Source organism: Panthera tigris, chromosome X (assembly GCF_018350195.1).
Source record: "Panthera tigris isolate Pti1 chromosome X, P.tigris_Pti1_mat1.1, whole genome shotgun sequence".
NCBI lineage: Eukaryota > Metazoa > Chordata > Mammalia > Carnivora > Felidae > Panthera > Panthera tigris.
In genome coordinates, this window is record NC_056677.1 from 65,874,640 (window position 1) to 65,895,201 (window position 20,562).

Below are 20,562 nucleotides of genomic sequence, written 5' to 3' on the forward strand. Positions count from 1 at the left end.
AAATAAAAATGGAAATTGAATCATTCATTCAACTGTTAAAAGAATCACCAGGAAAGATAAAAAAAAATTGAAATAAACATTGGAAATAGAAGTCAGTGGGTCCACCTTGACTAATGGCATTTCAAATCTATCCACAGAAATCTATTGAGGGTAGAGCTGAACACTGATTTCATTAAGGAATCTCTATATCAAGGTTCTAAGAAAGTTTTATGTCTTAGAAAGAAAGGGCCTAGATATATAGGATTATCAGTCCACATCTTATCTTGTTCCAGGTCAAGGAAAGCTCATCTGAATTAGGTGCTCCTTAGGTAAACAAAGAATGGTTTTATTTTAATTTTATGGGATACTTAAGACTCAGGAAATGAGTAAAATATACTGTGAATTATTCAACTTTAAATCACTTTATTCATTTCTTGGACTCCAAAAGCCATACCTGAAAGAACCACAATTACATAAACGTAAAAAGAAATACATTTGCCAAAATCCCATAAAAAGACTGCATTTTAAAGTACAACTAATAGTTCTTGATAAAACTAAAATTGACACTGCTCACTTTGGCAGCACAGGACACTAACTCTGGAATGATACAGAGAAGATTAGCATGGCCCCTGAACAAGGATGACATGCAAATTCACGAAGAATTCCATAGTTAAAAAAAAAAAAGTAAAACTGACAGAAGCTAAGATTTATATAAAATTCAGATTCATAAAGTGAAGGAAAAGATACAATAAATTAGAATACTGCTAGTAATTTATATCAAACTGTTGTGAAATTCAATTCAGAAGTTTCACCTGGGGGCGCCTGGGTGCCTCAATCAGTTAAGTGTCCGACTCTTGATTTTGGCTCAGGTCATGATCTCAGAGTTGTGAGATCAGCCCCACATGGGGCTCTGCGGTGGGCATGGAGCCTGCTGGAGATTCTCTTTCCCTCATCCTTTGTCCCTCACCTACTTGAATGTGCGCACACACTGTCTCTCTCTCTCTCTCTCAAAAAAAAAAAAGTATCTGTATTCCCTAAGAATAGGGCTTATCTTCCAGTGTATTTCTGTAAATTCAAGAGAGGAAGGGGATAATGTTGCTTTCTTTTCAACAAAGGAGGGTAAATTTTTTGTTAGTAATTTTTAAATTCACAGTGGTTTTAATTTTGAAAACTGTAAGTCGGTTCCCCTTTTACAAAAAGGCTGAACACTTATTGCAGTACCTTACTTCCCTTAATGGAACAAAAGTAAAGGCTGAAAATATATTAATGAGTTAAGAGAATACAGTATATTAAAATATACTACCTGTATCTTGTAAGAGATGCTAAGACATTTAGCAACAAATGGCAATGATATTATGGCACTTTGATGTATTTAATATCACAACTGTAAGTTAATAAAAATGTTTTTATTTAAAAATCTCAAATGTTCCTTACACAGACTTAGTACAAGTAAAATAAAGTACCTTCATTATATAAATATATACATACTTACCACCATTAGCAGAATATGATCTATTAATTGGAATATGTGGAATATCTCCTTCATTAATTAGTCTCAGATCTTGTTCTCTCTGTAGCTCCCTGATTATTCCATCAAGAATGCTCTCATCTTGGTCATTGGTTTGTTGCCCAATTACTTGTTCTACCACTTCACCATCACCTTATTGAGACCAAAGATATGAAGCCAAAAGATTACTTACATTTTAATATACCCTAAATACGGTGAAACAAACCTTAATCTATAAAATTTCCAGGCAAATAATTAAAAAACAATATTAAGATGAAAATAAAACATACCAAATAGTATTTGTAAGGAACTTTTAAAGTGTTTGATACATCAGCTTGTATGTATGATTTAACAAATGCCCCCAAATTAGCCATTACTATGAGGGTCTTATCATCTTAAAGAATAATCATTAAATTATGATTTTCAAATGTACATTCTTGATTGAATATTCCAAGCAAAAGGTCCAGAGTAGAGATCTGAGTAAGGTTTAAATTAAGTTCAACCATAAATACATGAAATGTTTTGCATCTTTCATGAGAATTTCCTTTATGAAATAAATCAAAATAATGGTCTTTCAAATATTGTTTTGAAAACACCTCAGTATATTGATAAGTACAGAAATTCTTTCTACTGACACACTGAAATCCATTGATTACATGTGAATAAAACTTTATTTACTACCATATTCTTTTTCTTAAATACATCTTATACATGTTTTTCATCTTGTCCTCTAGTATCCAATAAAAGGTATCCAAAAGAGTAGCTAAGTTATCAGGTCCTATAGGAAATGAAGTGTGATGAACTATAGATTTTTTTTTATTCAAATGTTTTGAGTGTTTTCTCCCATTTAATATTCATGCTTCTCACCCTTAACACATATGACATTATAAAAGTAAATATTAGCAAATGTGTAACATCATTTCATTACTCTACAAATCTTTATGAGAGTACATAAAAACATGTGCAACATTTCACTCTATTAAGGACAATTCAAGTTTAAATCCCTAGTAAGGAAATAAAATTCCATTTATAAATCAATACCTACACCTCACACCTGGAAGAAAACCTACAAATAACAAACTAAGGCATTATGGTATGTGGGATGGGGTGTAGAGAGCAGAGTATGCAAGAGAAATATATAAATGAGATATGTTATTGAAGGGAAGATGGCTGGAGTAGGAGGACACTAGGCTTGCCTCCTCCCATGAATAAAACTAGATAACAACCAATTCATCCTAAATACCCTAGAAATCAATCTGAAAACTAGCAGAACAAACTCCACGACTAACTAAAGGCAGAGTATAGGCCACATCAGAGAAGGTAGGAAGATGTGGTTTGGGAGAAAATCAGATACAGCAGCCATGGTGAGGAGGGAGCTCAGGTTGCAGAGAAGGGCAACCTGTTGTCCTGTCTGGGCCTCAGTTTCTCCACTAGGCCCTGTGGGGAGACACAGGGGGCAGTCTGAGAGTGCCAGAGAAATCCAGGCCCTCACAAGACCTACAATATTTTGGGACTGTCACCTGGCCCTATCCCAGGGGACCTACTTCCTTCCTGGCATCCCACTCCACAATCTCCCACACAACCTCCCCTGCAAAAAAAAAAAAAAAAAAGTCTTTCTTTAATTATAACTGTCTGAAACTTCTGTGGGTACAGAGACCACAAACTGGTTGGCAGAGAAAGGAGAAGAGAGGGAAAGGCAACCAGAAATCATTTGGGGCCAGTCTCCTCTCTGCCCAGGTTTCTTCCCCCAAGCCCCCTCAACAGCTCAGCCCAAAGCCTGTTGGGAAGTTTGCTGCCACGATGTGCCCTTGAAGGCACTCCTATACCACACACATCTGCATATGCCTTCACCTCCCTTCCCCACAGACCCTTAGCTGGCAGCACTCAGACAATAGAAAAAAAAGACAACAGAGAAAACACATATCCAGTCAGGGTGATGTGGAGAGACACCCTGCACAGGTGCCTCAGTATTCTACCTCCTCAGTGGTAGGGGGTTTATTCTGGGACCTCCCCTAGGCCTGGGCAGTCACCTGCAGCCACTGAAGCTCCATCTGTCACTGGACCTTGTGGGCAGTACTTGGGGTCATATATCTGCCAGCCAAAGCCAAAGATCAGGCCACTCTGGTTGGTGCCTTGTGTTCAGTCCATCTGCAAGAACATGGGTACCCCAACTTGGTATTGTACATGTGCCAACGGGTCCCAGGAGCTGTTATGCCCGTCTGGCTGGCATACTTGTTTGTGCCTATCAGGAGGCTGATGGTTGAGTGGTCCACAGGTAGCAGGATATGGTTCTTGGGGTCATAGAGATGACTTCTTGTGCCATAAGCTATCATGCCTGACTGGCTGGCACATTTGTTGGTGTCCATCAAGGAGCCCAATGACGCACTGGCCTGCCTTCATGGTGGTGTCATTGAAATTGCACTCCTGCTTCTCTGAGTATTTAACACAAATGTCCATGCCACTCTGCAGCCCCTGGCCTTCCCAACCAGGATGAGAAGAGACACTTGCACCCATGTCATGTTCCCACTCTCAAACAGTTGTTTGTCTCAAACAGGTCCCATGGGGTTCATGCTGTAGTTGACCATGGCCTTGAGGAAGGTGGAGAGGTTTTCTAGTCGGTGCCAGTTCTGCATGGAGTGGCTGATCTTGGGGACTAAGCCTGGCTGCAGCTTATTCATTAATATATACACAATAATTTCCGTCTTTCAGACCCTTCTGAAAGTTGGGCCCAACAGAGAAGCCTGTGAGTCCCTGGATCCAGCTGCAGAGCTCCACGCCCTTCTGAAGGTCATACTGGGACAGGAGCCAGTTCTTGACCCCAGTTGAAAGCCTGTACAAGGGCCCTTGTTGAAATGTGTGGAGCTCATGGCTGTGGCACAGCAGGACCAAGAATGGGTTGAATCTTATATGACCATCAACTTAATATAGACAGCTACAAGATGGTGGTGCAGTAGGAGGACCCTAGGCTCACCTTGTCCCTTGAACTCAACTAGATAACTATCAAATCATTTTGAATACCCAAGAAATAAACTTGAGGACTGAGAGAACAAACTCCAGAACTAGAGGGAGAGAAGAGGCACATCGAGGAAGACAGGAAGTGTGGAGACATGGTTTGGGGGAGAAACAGAACACGGGTGCTGTGGACATGAGGTAGTCCTGGTGACAGAGAATGGCAAGAGAGAGATGACCACACAGGAACACATAAGGAGAACACTTCCCCAAAGCCATTGGCTGGGAAAACAAGAGGGACTGATTTTTATTAGTTTTTGCAACCAGTGGGACTTGAAGACTGGAGTTTAAAAGGTTGGTGGGCTTGGATGGAATAGAGCTCTGAGGGCACTACTCTACTTCGAAGAGATGGCAGGCAAACAACCCTGGGGCAGAGAGAGTGAAAAGGGCAACTGAAAAACACCAGGGAAACAGTGGGAGAGATTATTTACTCTTCTCAGAGTGTTTCCCTGAGAACAGCAAGCAGAGACCCCTCTCCTGGGACAAAAGAGATGGGTGGTGCCATTTCCCTCTCTCACCCCTCACATAAACACAGAGCTACCTTCAGTAAAAAGCACAGCACTAACACTGGCTGCCTGACCTGTTTACACCAGGTCCCATACCCCTTCACTATGCCAGTACTGCCCTTCTAGATAAAGTTGGCCACAGTTCCAGCAGGGCAGGCCCCTTCCCCAGAAGATAAGCAGAAATCCCCACACACACCATGACTCCCAACCATGGAGTTCTGCAGGGCTTCAGATCTAGTGTTAAGTTGCATCAGGTCTCATTTAACAAGAACAAGGCACACATAGTTAAAACTTGATACATTCTGGCCAAGGTCCAAACACTGTCCACTGCAGGCAAGGAGAACCTCTGAAGATTGATTGGCCTTAAGGATACAGCGGCCAAAACACAGCAGCTGAGTGTACCCAGCACACACCAGAGACACTCCTGGCCTGAAATGCCAGGCCCTGGACACTATTTGCTCTCAGGAGCAGGAAACATAACAGGCTTTTGTAGCACACAGAAGAAGACATAGACTTAGGCAAAATGCCAAGATGGAGAAATTCATCACAAATGAAACAAGATAAGGTCATGGCCAGAGATCTAAACAAAACAGATATAAGTAATATGCCTCATGGAGAATTTAAAGCAATAATCATGAGGATACTCGCTGGGCTTGTGAAAAGAATGGAAGACTTCAGGGAGGCCCTTACCACAGAGACAAAAAAGTTAAAAACTAATCAGTCAGAAATGAAAAATGTGGGGCATTCACTTTCAAATGTCCCCTCTCTATCAAGAGAGCTTTCCTACTATTCTTATTTTCTAATCCTATACTCTAATTTCCTGCTGCTCATTTTGAGTCCACCTCTTCATTCTTCGAAGTGGTGAAACAACAAATCCTGGGTATTGTGGTAAAAAGTCCTGCAACATTTCTTTGGGGGCTCATCCTGGGATATCAACATCTTCTATCCATAAGAGCAGCCGGCACCCCCTCTTTTCTTTCTATTCTAAAGAAAACTCGAAAACCAAATAATGGGCACCCATCAGCCAGTTAAGAGTGAATAGCATGGCTGCCATTTTTCAAGTCTCAGGTGAAAGGCTCCTTGGGTCTCCTCTTAGCTGATCCCCCAATGTAGTTGGGAACATCAGTGTGGTGGAGCCCCAATTTCCTTTTGAGAAGAACTTCCCAGATGCATGGGACTCAGGGGAGGCCAAACAGCAATTGAAGTGTCCTGACCAAGGCTACTCTTTGGTGGATGCCTAAAGGCTGTTGGCAGAACCTGAACCCTGAATGCCTGATTAGGCATCCGGTGAAATTCTCCTCTTTCTGTTTTGGCCAGCCTCTCCCTTTGGGAAAGGAGTAGAAAGGCCCAGGACTGATTCCTCAGATATCCTCCTAGGAGTGATCCGGGTGACTTCCAAGGGGTCCTCCTGACAGGTTTCCCAACTACAGTGGAAGGTGGCTGGCTCTCTACTTGCTTCCATTTCTGACACTCTGGCATGGCTCACCTCCCAGGTCCCATTTTTGGACCTTTTATTTTCAAATCTCTCTTGGGAGTGGAAGCATGACTTACTTGAATGCCTTCTGGGCTCACCACCCCGCTCCTGCCCCTGATGTCCATGGGGGGATGGGAGAGAAGACATTTGGGAGGCTCCCACAACATCCAGATGATAACTAGAACCAACTGTCTCTGGTTACTCTACCTCAGGACAGGGACTTTGAGGAATGAATATTCCCTAGCAGCTGCTGAAACTCCTTTTGTTTTGGGGAACTTCCCTACCTTCTCTGGCTCAACACGGACTGCCTATTTCCACTTGTTGATGAAAAAAAAATCTGCATCTGCTCATCTGTCCAAGCTGACAGACTTTGAGACCAGCAGACCTCCTTCTCTGCCCTATGGGCTTTTCTCTACCTCTAGGCTTCTTGTCTGAACCTCATCTCTTCAGCCTTCCCCTCCCTCCTCCTGTTTCTGCATCACCTTGGCTACTGCTTACAAACTGGTTCCTATACCACCCTCAGTACCTCAGGCACCACTGGCTCCTCCTCCCACCCTCATGTTAAAGAGCGAAGAGCAACCCACTTGGACCACCGACTTCAGATTTCCCCACTGGTGCCCCGGGGAAAAATTGACAATGGGGAACAAATTAACTCTTAAATGGATACAGATAGAACACACTTGGTATTTTGTTGGTTTAAGATAGACATGTCTTTAGGGTTATCACACAAGTTTGTTGGTTTAAGACAGACATGTCTTTAGGGTTATCAACATTAAATATATAAAACTTTTTCTACCTAGGTTTACTGAAGGTCAAATAAGCTCGTGTTATCTCTGATGCAATTTGTCAGCAAAAAGATGACTTAAAATAGTAGTTAAGTCTGTCTTAAGTTTTTATGGGTAATTGTTCATATAGCTTTCAGGGTTTTTGATAACCTGAAAGTTTAAATTTATAGTTTTGCTTGGATCATAAACTAGATTAAATGTGTTGGACATTTAGGCCTTTTCCAAATCAGATGGAATGCTAAAGCATTGCTTACTAAACATAGGTTTGTTCTTTTGACTTATTGTAGAGAAACTAAGGATATTTGGGTCTCTTGGAAAACATGCTTTGTGATGAATTAATTCATAAATTTGCCATGTAAAGAATTCTGGTGTAACAGTTCACAATTGGTTGCGACTTAGTTTTCACTGGAGACTAAGGATTCTAAGAGTTTAAATTCTGCTAAATGTAGTTAAAACTGACGGAAATAAGAAAAGGAACCATATGTAGAAAAGTAGATGTGAAGGAAGGTATAAGAAGTGGAAATACATTTTTGTTGAAGGTGAAAAAAAAAAGTAATTTTGCCCTAAATGAGACTGGTTATTTGGAGAGAAATGGCTTGGGACAAAATCTAAATGCAAAGGAAAATTGCAGAAGGTTCATGAAGGGAAATCTTTGGAAAGGAATTTTATGTGTGGTCAGGATGGATAAGGTTAAAATGAATGGATTTTAAAAGTACACTCCTATAAGATTAAAACTACCCTCCTTTGATCCAAAGGCTAGGAAAATGGTGGTGATGTCCTCACTGCTGGCCTCCAATGGCTCCACACTTGTGTTATTCCTGTTTAGTAGAGGAATAGATGCCTATGCCATATGAGGGATGGATGGATGACATATGAAGTGCTTTTACTGGGAGCCATTTTGCTAAACTTAGCCCAGTGTATGTCGAAAATGGATATACACATGGCTGGAACATATTTATGTGGGTATTGCTAAACAAGGCAGGGGAACAGACCTTGACTTTGGCCCTTTTAACCTCCCCTTAATGGCCGAGTATCGATATGTAAATGACTGATAGGCTAAAATAAAATTAGTGCATACTTCTACAATCAGGGGAGTCTTGCTTGATCACAGTCCATAACCCTAAGTTCCTGCAGGAGGGAAATGGAGGGGTAGGAGAAATCAGAGAAGATGGGTCAACTCTCAGAGGTAGGGTCAAGCCTGGGTAAGAGTTACTACTCCCAGCACCTTGTGAGACTGACAGGGCTTTTGGCTGCCAGTCGCATAGTCAGCCAAACTGCAGGGCAAGGAGATGAGGCTTCTCCTGGCCAACAATCAGGGTCAGGAGATAAAGTTTCTCCTGACCAGCTATAGGAAATTGAGGTAAGGGATGCCTTTTCTTCCTTTTCCCTATAGACAGGCAATTCCCCAACCAAGGCCAATACTCTGTTAGGATGCATTCTGAAAAACTGGGATGATTTTGATACACAAATCCTAAAGAAAAAGTGACTCATTTTCTTTTATGCCAAGGCTTGGCCCCAATACAAACTGGAGGAGGAAACTAGGCAGCCAGAGAGAAATATCAATTATAAGACTATCCTACAATCAGATTTGTTTTTGTAAGGGAAATGGGGAGAAGTCCCCTATGGTTCAATGTTTTTGGACTTTAAGAGAAAATTGGGACATGTGTATGCAATACAAGGTTAACCCTGGCTTATTGACAGCCCTTTCCAAGGTCCAGAAATCAGGAGGAGAAACAATCAAGGGGCCCCTGCCTGTACCCAAAGCAAACCTAGAGAAGGAGGAAGGGAAGTCTTACCTCAACCTCCTCCTCCTCGGGTCCTCTATCTATAGATCCAGACTTAAGAAAGAACGTGAACTTCTGCTCCCTGCTGCCCACCTTATCCAGGTCCTCCCCATAATATAACAGGCATGTTTCCCCTATAAGAAGCTAGAGTGCCAGAAGGAGAAATGCAGGGAGACACCACTATGACTTGGTGTTCTGGCAGCAGTTGAGAGACCTGGAGATGAGCAACTCGTTAATTAACATGGGACTGGAGGTCCTACAGGGGACTTCCAATTCCCTACTGGAGCCCAGGCAATTCCATCCCAAGATATTAATTGGGACTATGACCATCCCATTGTAGAATGGTGTCACTGCCACTTCTAAGCTTATGTTTTGGAGAAATTAAGGTCTAAGGTTAAAACTTTTAAATTATAGTAAATTAGCCACTATCTTACAGACACAGGATGAAAACCTGGTGGCCTTTCTAGAGAGGTTAAGGGAGCCTCTCTTTAAATATACAGCTATCTCCCTTAACACCCTGAGGCTGAGATGATTCTGAAGGAAAATTTGTCAGTCAGCCCCAGATTTGGAGAAAACTGCAAAAATTGGTTGTTAGCCCAGAAGGGACCCTGGAGGAGCTTTTAGGAGCTGCCAATTGGGTATATTACAAATGAGATCAAGAGGAGAATAAGGAACAGGAAAGGAGGCTTAAGAAAAATCTGAGGCCTTAGTTGTGGCTTTATGTACTATGTCAGACCAGACTTTCTGAGGTCCTGGCACCAAGTGCCATTTATGTGGCCGTTTAGGGCACTGGAAATGAGAATATCCTCAGAGGGTACAACTGATATTGAAACCCCATAAGCCATTTCCTTTGTGTGGAGACAGTCACTGGAGATCTGAATACCCTCAGGGACCTCAATCTGCGAGGGCTCAGATAAACAATGTCCCTGATGGGGCCCAGGGCTCTTTGTGGTGGCTCCCCCAAACCAACTGTCCATTGGAAACCCAGAGCCTTCAGTAACTCTGGATACAGAAGAAAAGCCGGTTGATTTCCTTCTTGACACTGGAGCCACTTTTTCTGTCCTCCTTTCCACTCCCAGCCAACTCTCCAAACGCAATATAATAATTAGAGGCGTCTCCGGAAAACTTGCGACTAAATACTTCTCTCAGCCATCAGGGTACGTATGGGGAGACTTAATATTTTTCACATTCTTTTTTGATAATGCCAGAGAGCCACACTCCCTTGCGAGGAAGGGACATTATGACTGAATTAAGGACTATAGTGCTACTAACACCAGGACAGATAAACAACAGCTTAAACTTATAGGACTCTGGATATCAAAGATCAATCTTTCCTTAAGGCAAAATTAAATACGCTTCATGGAGTTGGTCCTATGGAAACTGGATGGCCAAAGAAGCCTTGAGGATTGAGAACCAAAAACTAGTTCAGGTGCTTAATTATGCTAATCAACAGTATCACAAGATCCAAATAAGTATACAAGAGGAAGAAAAATAACTATAGTTAAATTTATATACATATATATGTATATATACACATATATACATATATATACATATATGTACATATACATATATGTGTATGTGTGTACATATATATGTATATACACATATATACATATATGTGTATGTGTGTGTGTATATATCTATATCTATATCTATATATAGATATCTATATCTATACCTATATAGATATATAGATATAGATATAGATATAGATATAGATATAGATATCTATATATAGATATAGATATAGCCAGACATGTCAGAGACATTTTGGATGGCTACAATGCGTCTTTCCTCTTCCTAATGGTGTGGCCTCCTCCCTAGGAGGCATTGCATTTGGAATATTAATGCTTGTTGGTCTAATACTGTTGGTATGTCATTTGTAGAAACTGTCTCATCTGCCAGAATAAGAAGACATCCAAGAAAATTCTGCTAGCCTAGATGTTCCAAACGCCCTCCCATTAAATTGGACCTTTGGATGACCTCTGAACCTGCCCTCAGTGCCATTCCCCTGTAATTTCTCCCCTTTAGTAGGAAGCAGTTAAGATCAGTCATCGCCCCAATTCCTAATGGCAGTTAGGAGCCACGTGTTCAGAGGGGGATATATGATAGAAAAAGATAGTATAAAATAGGCAGAGAGGGAAAGGAGGATCTGAGGTCCCTGGGTTAGGATAAACACATATTTTGGAACAATGCTGGGAGTGTCTGACCACAGCAAACTCCCTCAGGTTTAAGGTTCCTCAGAATGTAACAGACCCCATCTACTTCCCCTAAGGTTTCCCTCAGGAATTTGACAAAAGACCTAAGTATGGCCATCAGCCATCTGTCCTACAATGGAAATGAGCCAATCAGGAATGCATAACCCAGCACCTAGAGCTATCAAGCCAGTAAGGGTAGAACCTGAGAAGGAACAAGGGGGAAGGGAAGGGGGGGGGATTGACAAGAACTTTATAAAACAAGGACTCTTGTCTATAGTCTTCTGGCATTCACTTTCAAATGTCCCTTCCCTATAAAGAGAGTTTTCCTACTATTCTTACTTTCTAATCTTACACTTTAATAAACTTTTGCCTGCTGCTTAAAAATAAATAAAGAAAAGAAAATTGTAATAACTGAGATTTGAAACAAACTGGATGCAGTGAACTTAAGAGAGACAGCTATATGCACAAGAGGTTTTATATAAACCTAATGGAAACCACAAATAAAAAAAATAATAGACAAAGAGTAAAGAAAAAGTAATCCAAATATATCACTAAAGCAAATCAGTAAAACTTGAAAGATAAGAAAGGATCTTCAGAAACAGTCACAATTCAAATAATAAAACAGCAATAAATACATGTCTACCAATAATTACTTTTATGTAATTATTATAAATGGACTAAATGTTCCAATCAAAAGACACAGAGTGACAGAATGTGCACACACACACACACACACACACACACACACACACACACAAAAGGACCTATCTATATACTGCCTACAGGGAACTCATTTTAGACCTAAAGACACAGGCAGGTTGAAAGTAAGGGGAATAAAAAACATTTATCATGCAAATGAATGTGAAAAAAAAGCTGGAGCATCAATACTTATATCAGAAAATATAGATTTTATTTTATTTTTAAAAAGTGTTTATTTAATTTTGAGAGAGAAAGAGAGAAAACAAGCAAGGGGCAGACAGAAAGGAGGAGAGAGAGAATCCCGAGCAGGCTCCATGCTATCAGTGCAGAGACTGACATGGGACTCGAAGCCACAAACCATGAGATCATGACCTGAGCTGAAATCAAGAGCTGGACACTTAACTAAATGAGCCACCCAAGTGCCCCCAAAAATATACATTTTAAAACAAAAACTGTAACAAGAGACAAAGAAGGACTCTATAATAACAAAGGGGACAATCCAACAAGAAGATATAACAATTGTACCCAACATGGAAGCACTAAATACATAAAACAGTTAATAACAAACATAAAGGGACTAATGAGCTATAATACAATAATAGTAAAGGACATTAATATAACACATCTGAATAGAAAATTAAACAAACAATGGGTGTGAATGACACAGTACACCAGGTAGACTTAATAGATATATTAAAACACTCCATCTTAAAACAGCAGAATACATATTCTTTTCAGGTGCACATGGAACACTCTCCAGAACAGATTACATGTTAGGCCAGAAAAAGAGCCTCAACAAATACTCAAGGAGATCAAAGTCATACCATGCATATTTTCTGATGACAATGATATGAAACGAGAAGTCAACCACAAGAAAAAATATTGAAAGACCACAAATACATGATGGTAAAATAACTTGCGATTAAACAATGAATGGGTTAACCAAGAAATGAAAGAGGAAGTCCAAAAGTACATGGAAACAATGAAAATGAAAACATAATGCTCCAAAAGCTTGGAGACACAGCAAAAGTGGTTTTAAGTGAGGAGTTTATACCAATACAGAATCAACTCAAGAAGCAAGAAAAACCTCAAACAAACAACCTAACCTTACACCTAAAGGACTGAGAAAAGGGTCACCAAACAATACGTAAAGCCAACAGAAGTAAGGAACTAACAAAGATTAGAGCAGAAATAAATGATACAGAGACTAAACAGAACAGATCAATGAAATCAGGAGTTGGTTCTTTGAAAAAATAAATTCACAAACCTCGAGCCTGATTCATCAAAAAGCAAAAAAAGAAAAAAGAATGCAAATAAAATTATAAAAGAAAGAGGAGAAATAATAACCACACCACAGAAATACAAACAAGTATAAGAGAATATTATGAAAAACTGTATGTCAACACAACGGACAACCTAGAAGAAATAGATAACTTTCTAGAAACATATCACCTACCAAAATGAAAGTTGGAAGAAACAGAAAATGTGCCTAGACCAATTACCAACAAGGAGATTGAATCAGTAATCAAAAACTCCAAATGAACCAAAGTCCAGGACCAGAAAGCTTCACAGGTGAATTCTACCAAATATTTAAAGAGTTAATACCTATTCTTCTCAAACTATTCCATAAAATAAAGGAGGAAGGAGAACTTCCAAATTCATTCTATGAGCCCAGCATTACCCAGATACCAAAGCCAGGTAGATACCACTAAAAAAGAAAACTACAGGCCAGTATGTTTGATGAATGTAGATGCAAAAATCCTGAAAATACTAGCAAACAATCCAACAATGCATTAAAAAAATCGCTCACCATGATTAAGTAGGATTTATTCCCAGTATACAAGGTTGGTTCAATATTCGCAAACCAAACAATGTGATATATCACATCAATAACAGAAAGAATAAAAACCATATGATCATTTCAATAGATGCAGAAAAAGTACTTGACAAAGTACAACATCTATTCATGATAAAGCCCTCAACTAAGCAAGTTTAGAGGGAACTTACTTCAACATAATAAAGACAATATATGAAAAACACAGTGAACATCAGAGTCAATGAATGGAGAAAAACTGAGAGCTTTCCTCTTAGGGTTAGGAACTAGACAAGGATGTCCGTTCTCACCACTGTTACTGAAGACAGTACTGAAATCCTAGCCACAGAAATTAAATAAAAATAATAAAGGGCATGCAAATTGGTAAGAAAGAAGTTAAATGTTCATTATTTGCAGATGACATGATATTCTATATACAAGATCCTAAAAACTCCACCAATAAACTACTAGAACTGATAAAATGAATTCAATAGTCACAGGACATAGAATCAATGTGCGAACATCTGTTGCATTTGTATGTATTAATAATGATGTAGCAGAAAGAGAATTTAAGATAACAATGACATTTAAAATTATACCAAAAATGTTACCTAGGAATAAACCTAATAACCAAAAGGTGAAAGACCTATACTCTAAAAAATATAAAACACTGATGACAGAAATTGAAGATGACACAAAGAGATGGAAAGACACCCATGGTTATGGATTAGAAGAGCAAATATTTTGTGGTGCCTGGGTGGCTCAGTCGGTTGGGCGTCTGACTTCGGTTCAGGTCATGATCTCGTGGTTTGTGGGCTTGAGCCCCGCATCGGGCTCTGTGCTGACAGCTCGGAGTCTGGAGCCTGTTTTTTTTTTTAAATTTTTTTTTCAACATTTTTTATTTATTTTTGGGACAGAGAGAGACAGAGCATGAACGGGGGAGGGGCAGAGAGAGAGAGGGAGACACAGAATCGGAAACAGGCTCCAGGCTCCGAGCCATCAGCCCAGAGCCTGACGCGGGACTCGAACTCACGGACCGCGAGATCGTGACCTGGCTGAAGTCGGACGCTTAACCGACTGCGCCACCCAGGCGCCCCTGGAGCCTGTTTTAGATTCTCTCTCTGCCCCTCCCCTGCTCATCATCTCTCTCTCTCTCTCTCTCTCTCTCTCTCTCAACACTAAATAAACATTAAAAAAATTGTTAAAAAAGAACAAATATTTTTAAATGTATATACTATCCAAAGCAATCTATACACTTAAGGCAGTCCCTATCAAAATGTCAATAGCATTTTACACACAACTAGAACAAAAAGTCCTAAAATTTATATGGAACCACGAAAGATCCCAAATTATCAAAGCAATTTTGAAAAAGAAAATGAAAGAAGTATCACATTCCAGACTTCAAACTGTATTACAAAGCTGTAGTATTCAAAACAGTATGATACTAGCACAAAAACAGACACAGAGATCAATGGAATTGAATACAAAATCCAGAAATAAACCCACAATTATATAGGATTTAATCTTTGAAAAGGCAGGAAAGATTATCCAATGGGAAAAGACAGTCTCCTCACCAAATTGTCTTGGGAAAACTGGACAGCAACATGCAAAAGAATGAAATTGGACCACTTTCTTACACCAAAAAAAAAAAATTCAAATGGATTAAAGACTAAATATGAGACAGGAAACTATTAAAATCCTAGAAGAGAGCACAGGCAATAATTTTCCTGACATGAGCCATAGCAACATTTTTGTAGATATGTCTCCTAAGGCAAGGGAAATAAAACAAAAAGTAAACTATTGGGACTGCATCAAAATAAAAACTTCTGCATAGCAAAGGAAATAACAAAACTAAAAGGTATCCTACTGCATGGGAGAAGATATGTGCCAAGGATGTATCAAAATAAAGAGTCAGTATCTAAAATATATAAAGAACTTACACAAGTCAACACCAAAAAAACCAAATAATCCAACTAATATATGCACTGAAGAAATAAACAGATTTTTCTCCAAGAAGATACCCAGATAACCAAGAGACACATGAAAAGATGTTCAGCATCACTCATGATCAGGGAAATGCAAATCCAAACTACAATGAGATATCACTTCGCACCTATCAGAATGGCTAAAATCAAAAACACAAGAAACATGGAGAGGATGTGGAGAAAAATGAACCCTCTTGCGCTGTTGGTGGGAATACAAAATGGTGCAGCCACTGTGAAAAACAGTATGGAGGTTCCTCGAAAAGTTAAAAATAGAGCAACCCTAAGATCCAAGTATCCACGCTACTGGGTATTTACCCAAAAAACACAAAAAACACCAATTCAAAGGGATACATGCACTCCTATGTTTGTAGCAGCATTATCTACAATAGCCAAATTATGGAAGCAGCACAGTGTCAATCGATAGATGAATGGATCAAGAAGTTATGGTGTGTGCGCACACACACACACAGACACACACAATATGGAATATTATTCAGTCATAAAAAAGTGAAATCCTGGGGCACCTGTGTGGCTCAGTCAGTTAAGCATCTGACTCTTGATTTTGAGTCAGGTCATGATCTCATAGTTCATGAGTGTGAGCCCCACATTGGGCTCTGTGCTGACAGTGTGGAACCTGCTTCCCTCTCTCTCTGCCCTTCCCCCACCTCAAAATAAATAAATAAGCTTGAAAAAAAAACACAAAATTCCAGCCATAAATACGCTCTAGAAAAACTGAAGTCCTTCCATTTGCAACGACATGGATGGAGCTAGAGAGTATAACGTTAATTAAAATAAGTCAATCAGAGAAATATAAATACCGTATTATTTCATTCATATGTGGAATTTAACAAAAAAACCAAACAGCAAAGGAAAAGGAGGGAGGAAAGCAGGGAGGGAAAGAGAGAGAGAGAGAGAGAGAGAGAAAGAGAGAGAGAGAGAGAGACAAGCCAGGAAACAAACTCTTTATAGAAAATAGGCTGATGGTTATCAGAGGGGAGGTAGGTGGAGGAATGGGTGAAATACGTGATAGAGATTAAGGTGTGCACTTGTGATGAGCACTGTGTGATATATGGAATTGTTGTATCACTGTTTTGTATGCCTGAAATGAACATAACACTGTATGTTAAATATACTGGAATTAAAATAAAAAAGAAGAGTTGCTTTGACAGGGAATAGCATTATTTTACTGTCTTATTCTACTATCTTTACATCATGCATTATGCTTATCACTGCTTCCTCAACATCCTCCAAGACTGTTATTTAAACACTAAATAGTTTCACCAATGAGAAAAGCTTGACAGGTTAAAGTTAGTACATTTAATCATAACTAGAAGTCAAAACCATAAGCAACAGGATCATATATATGTTTAGGTTTCTAAGGAAACAGGTCAATACATTCTCTGCTTGAGTATATGCCTGTTGTCCTAATCCATTTATCTGTGTTCAAGTGACATAAAAATGTAAAAGTACTCTGGTAAGGTCAAAAGTAAATGGGACATCTGGGTGGCTCAGTAGGTTAAATGTCAGACTCTTGGTTTCAGCTCAGGTCATGATCTCATAGTTTGTGAGTTCGAGCCCCACATAAGGCTTTGTGCTGACAATGCAGAGATTGCTTGGTATTCTCTCTCTCTCCCTCTCTCTGTCCCTCCCACATCTCTCCCTCAAAATAAATAAAAAATAAAAGTTAAAAAAGTAATATGCAAATGAAAATTAATAGAAATATTAGGTACATACATTCTAACCTACTACAGAGTTTAGCAGGAAGTATGTATCATAGAAAGAACAGTAGGAAGTATAACATTTTGCAAAATATTTTAAATTTAATTTTGGAGATAACATACCATTAGCCACATATCCCAGCTGTGGTATAAGTTGTTCATCTTTACAATTTTCCCGTCCTGGTACTAGTCTTTGGAATTTTGTAGGATGCGGATTGCCATCAACATCCACCAAGAATGGGGGAGGCATGAGGTGAGGAGCTTGTTGGGTCTGTTCATCCAGTACATAGTTGTTGGCATCACGGATAAGAGGTCGATAATCCGTGTGGAAGAACATCTGATCTGGAATCTTTATCACAGGTTTTAAGTATTTAACATGCACAGGGAATTAATTTTCATTCCTAAAGAACATGCACTTTTCAAACCAGATACTTTTTGCATTCCCTTATAGCCCTCTATTGCTATATGTTTCCTCTAGGTAAAAGTGAATCACCTGAATTGTAATCCTATCGTTTCTCCACAAAATCCTATAATCTGTATTACTTTCTGGCCCTATATCATATTTCTCCAATTAGCATATGAAGAATGAGAGCAATAACATAGTAGATAAAGTTACATATTTTTATTTAAGTTGCAAATATCATACAAACCTTTATAACTATTTTTATTTTTTTTCAAATATGAACCGATTAAGTATAATATAAATGGCAAAGCAGATAAATACCAAATGCATCAAAAACACTCAAAGGTGATACAAGTATTGAGCTAAACTCAATGATTCTGAGTTCTCTTCCAACTCCAAGAATCTATAATCTATTCCAAATTCATAGCTAGTAAAATATAAAGAACCAATTAAGTTAGTTTCCAAAGTATTTTAGCAAGATGGATAATAGGTAAAGTGGTCAAGGAAGAAAATGAACATTTAGTCACCAGCTATTTGTTTCCAATTTATAAGTAGAGAATGCAATCTGGTAAACTTGTTTTCCCATTACACCTGAAGGCCAGTACAGAGAATATGTTCTAAGTAAAAGGATTTCCTAATGAATTTTTATTTTTTTTAATTTTTTTAAAGTTTTTATTTATTTTTGACAGAGAATGAGAGAGAGAGCACGAGCGTGAGCTGGAAAGGGGCAGAGAGAGAGAGACACAGAATCTGAAGCAGGCTCCAGGCTCTGAGCTGTCAGCACAGAGCCTGATGCGTGGCTCGGACTCACAAATCGTGAGATCATAACCTGGGCCGAACTCGGATGCTTCACCAACTGAGCCACCCAGGAGCCCCTATTTTTTAAATTTTTTTAATGTTTATTTTTGAGAGAGAGAGAGCAAGCATGAGCGGGGGAGGGAGAGAGAGGGAGAGAGAGGGAGAGAGAGGGAGAGAGAGGGAGAGAGAGGGAGAGAGAGGGAGAGAGAGGGAGAGAGAGAGAGAGAGAGAGAGAGAGAGAGAGAGAGAGAGAGAGAGAGAGAATTTGAAGCAGGCTCCAGGCTCTGAGCTGTCAGCACAGAGTCCAATGCGGAGCTCGAACTCACGAACCGTGAGATCATGACCTGAGCCGAAGTTGGACGCTCAACTGACTGAGCCGCCCAGGCGCCCCCCCTTAATGAATTTTTATATCTACATCATCCTATATCTTTATAGTGATTCAAACTGTGAAGCCTTATGTTCTGGCAGTGATGAAAAATTTTACCAAGAAAAGTGACTTGGTGATTTCATATCTGTTGACATACAATGGCCCTTATTAACCAGAAGACTTCAAATAAAATTTATGAATGATATAATCCAAAATTATAGTGTATAACAAAAATTAAATAGACTAACCTTTTCATAGTATTTACTGCATCCAAAACCAAAAAGCAGCAAATGCCCATGAGAATCTGTGCAGGCAAAATGGTTTCCATCTGGTGAAAATTTACAATCAAACACTGCACCATGGCCTTGGCCTTCAATCTGAAAATTAGAGGAGTCACTTTAAGTCATTTTAAGAGGTGATTTTTCAAATAATAAGTAGGCAATAGATTCTGCTTCTTAATATCTTGGATTCTATAATGTACCAACATTCCAATGTACTCTCTGGCTTCTGCAGCCAGAATCCTACTGAAACAGTAAAGCTCTGTAAGATGTTAGGAAGAATCAAAATGCATTAGATGGCACCAAACATTACCAGCAATGTCATATATTAGAAGTACTAAATGAGTGACTAAGACACATCCAAAATGACAAAAACACTACCTCAGCAAATTGTAATGCAAGTAAAACTTAAAATAACCTTCCTAAAATTAAAGCACACAAATCAATTTTACTAACAAAAGACAGAGGGTATTAACAGTCTAGAACTATACAAAGCCTCAAAAGTTGACAATGTAGAAATGTTTACGGAGAGCTATTCTTCAGAGAGGAACAATAAATATGGAGGATATGAGTATTCCCATTACCATAGAAGGATATTCTACTGGGAAAAGAGATAGCTCATCAGATTTTTCCAGGGTTTGTATGAAATATATCTTAAGAGTAACTATACCTCCAATTCCACATTTGCCAGACAACTTCCTGATTACTAACTAAACCATAAGGGGTTTACCAGAGGCAGATACAATACAGTCACTGTTATGATATATACATTAGGATTATTGTTTAAATATTAACCTTTTTGTGATTTTGGCTAGTGTTAGCTCCAAAAGCTTATTACATTTGAGTTTATAGAGTTTAGAGCTGGGCACAAGAATTTGGAAAACGCTAATGCCATGATTAACAGAGTCATTCTGAAAGGTGTAATTCTCGACTGGCCTTACTCTCAGGTCTTGAGACATTCTCTAAGTTACTGTATGGATTTAAACACAGATGATAAGAGGTTCCTTGGCACTAAGTACACTTTAATTACCAAGCTGGCATATAAGAGATGTCCGTTATAATATGAACTAAGCACAGATTTTCCTTACCATGTTAAAATAATTCCGAATTTTGGTCCCCCGGTCAAGGTCCCAAATAAAAATGTTCCCATCATGACCAGCTGAAAGTATAATCCTTTGATCAAATGGATGTGCTTCCAAAACAAATACTTCATCATCATGTCCCTGTGATAAAAGCAATATTAAACATGAAAAGCA

General features: G+C 39.1%; 1 protein-coding gene, 1 non-coding gene and 1 pseudogene across 8 annotated transcripts in view; 1 reads left to right on the forward strand and 2 right to left on the reverse strand.

Annotated features, from left to right (window-relative positions):
• BRWD3 (bromodomain and WD repeat domain containing 3) overlaps window positions 1-20,562 on the reverse strand; it is a 219,229-nt gene that overhangs the window by 82,449 nt on the left and 116,218 nt on the right. For all 7 annotated transcript variants that reach the window (XM_042975142.1, XM_042975143.1, XM_042975144.1 and 4 more), the window contains 4 exons: window positions 20,395-20,529; window positions 19,277-19,405; window positions 17,584-17,809; window positions 1,472-1,639 (listed from right to left, as the gene is read on the reverse strand). In XM_042975142.1, coding sequence (XP_042831076.1) covers window positions 1,472-1,639; window positions 17,584-17,809; window positions 19,277-19,405; window positions 20,395-20,529 — 658 coding nt within the window. The remainder of the gene's footprint in view (window positions 1-1,471; window positions 1,640-17,583; window positions 17,810-19,276; window positions 19,406-20,394; window positions 20,530-20,562) is intronic.
• Window positions 546-653, forward strand: LOC122235570. The gene has a single exon (XR_006213622.1). It is a non-coding gene; the product is annotated as a U6 spliceosomal RNA (small nuclear RNA).
• Window positions 3,467-4,458, reverse strand: LOC102972673 (annotated as a pseudogene).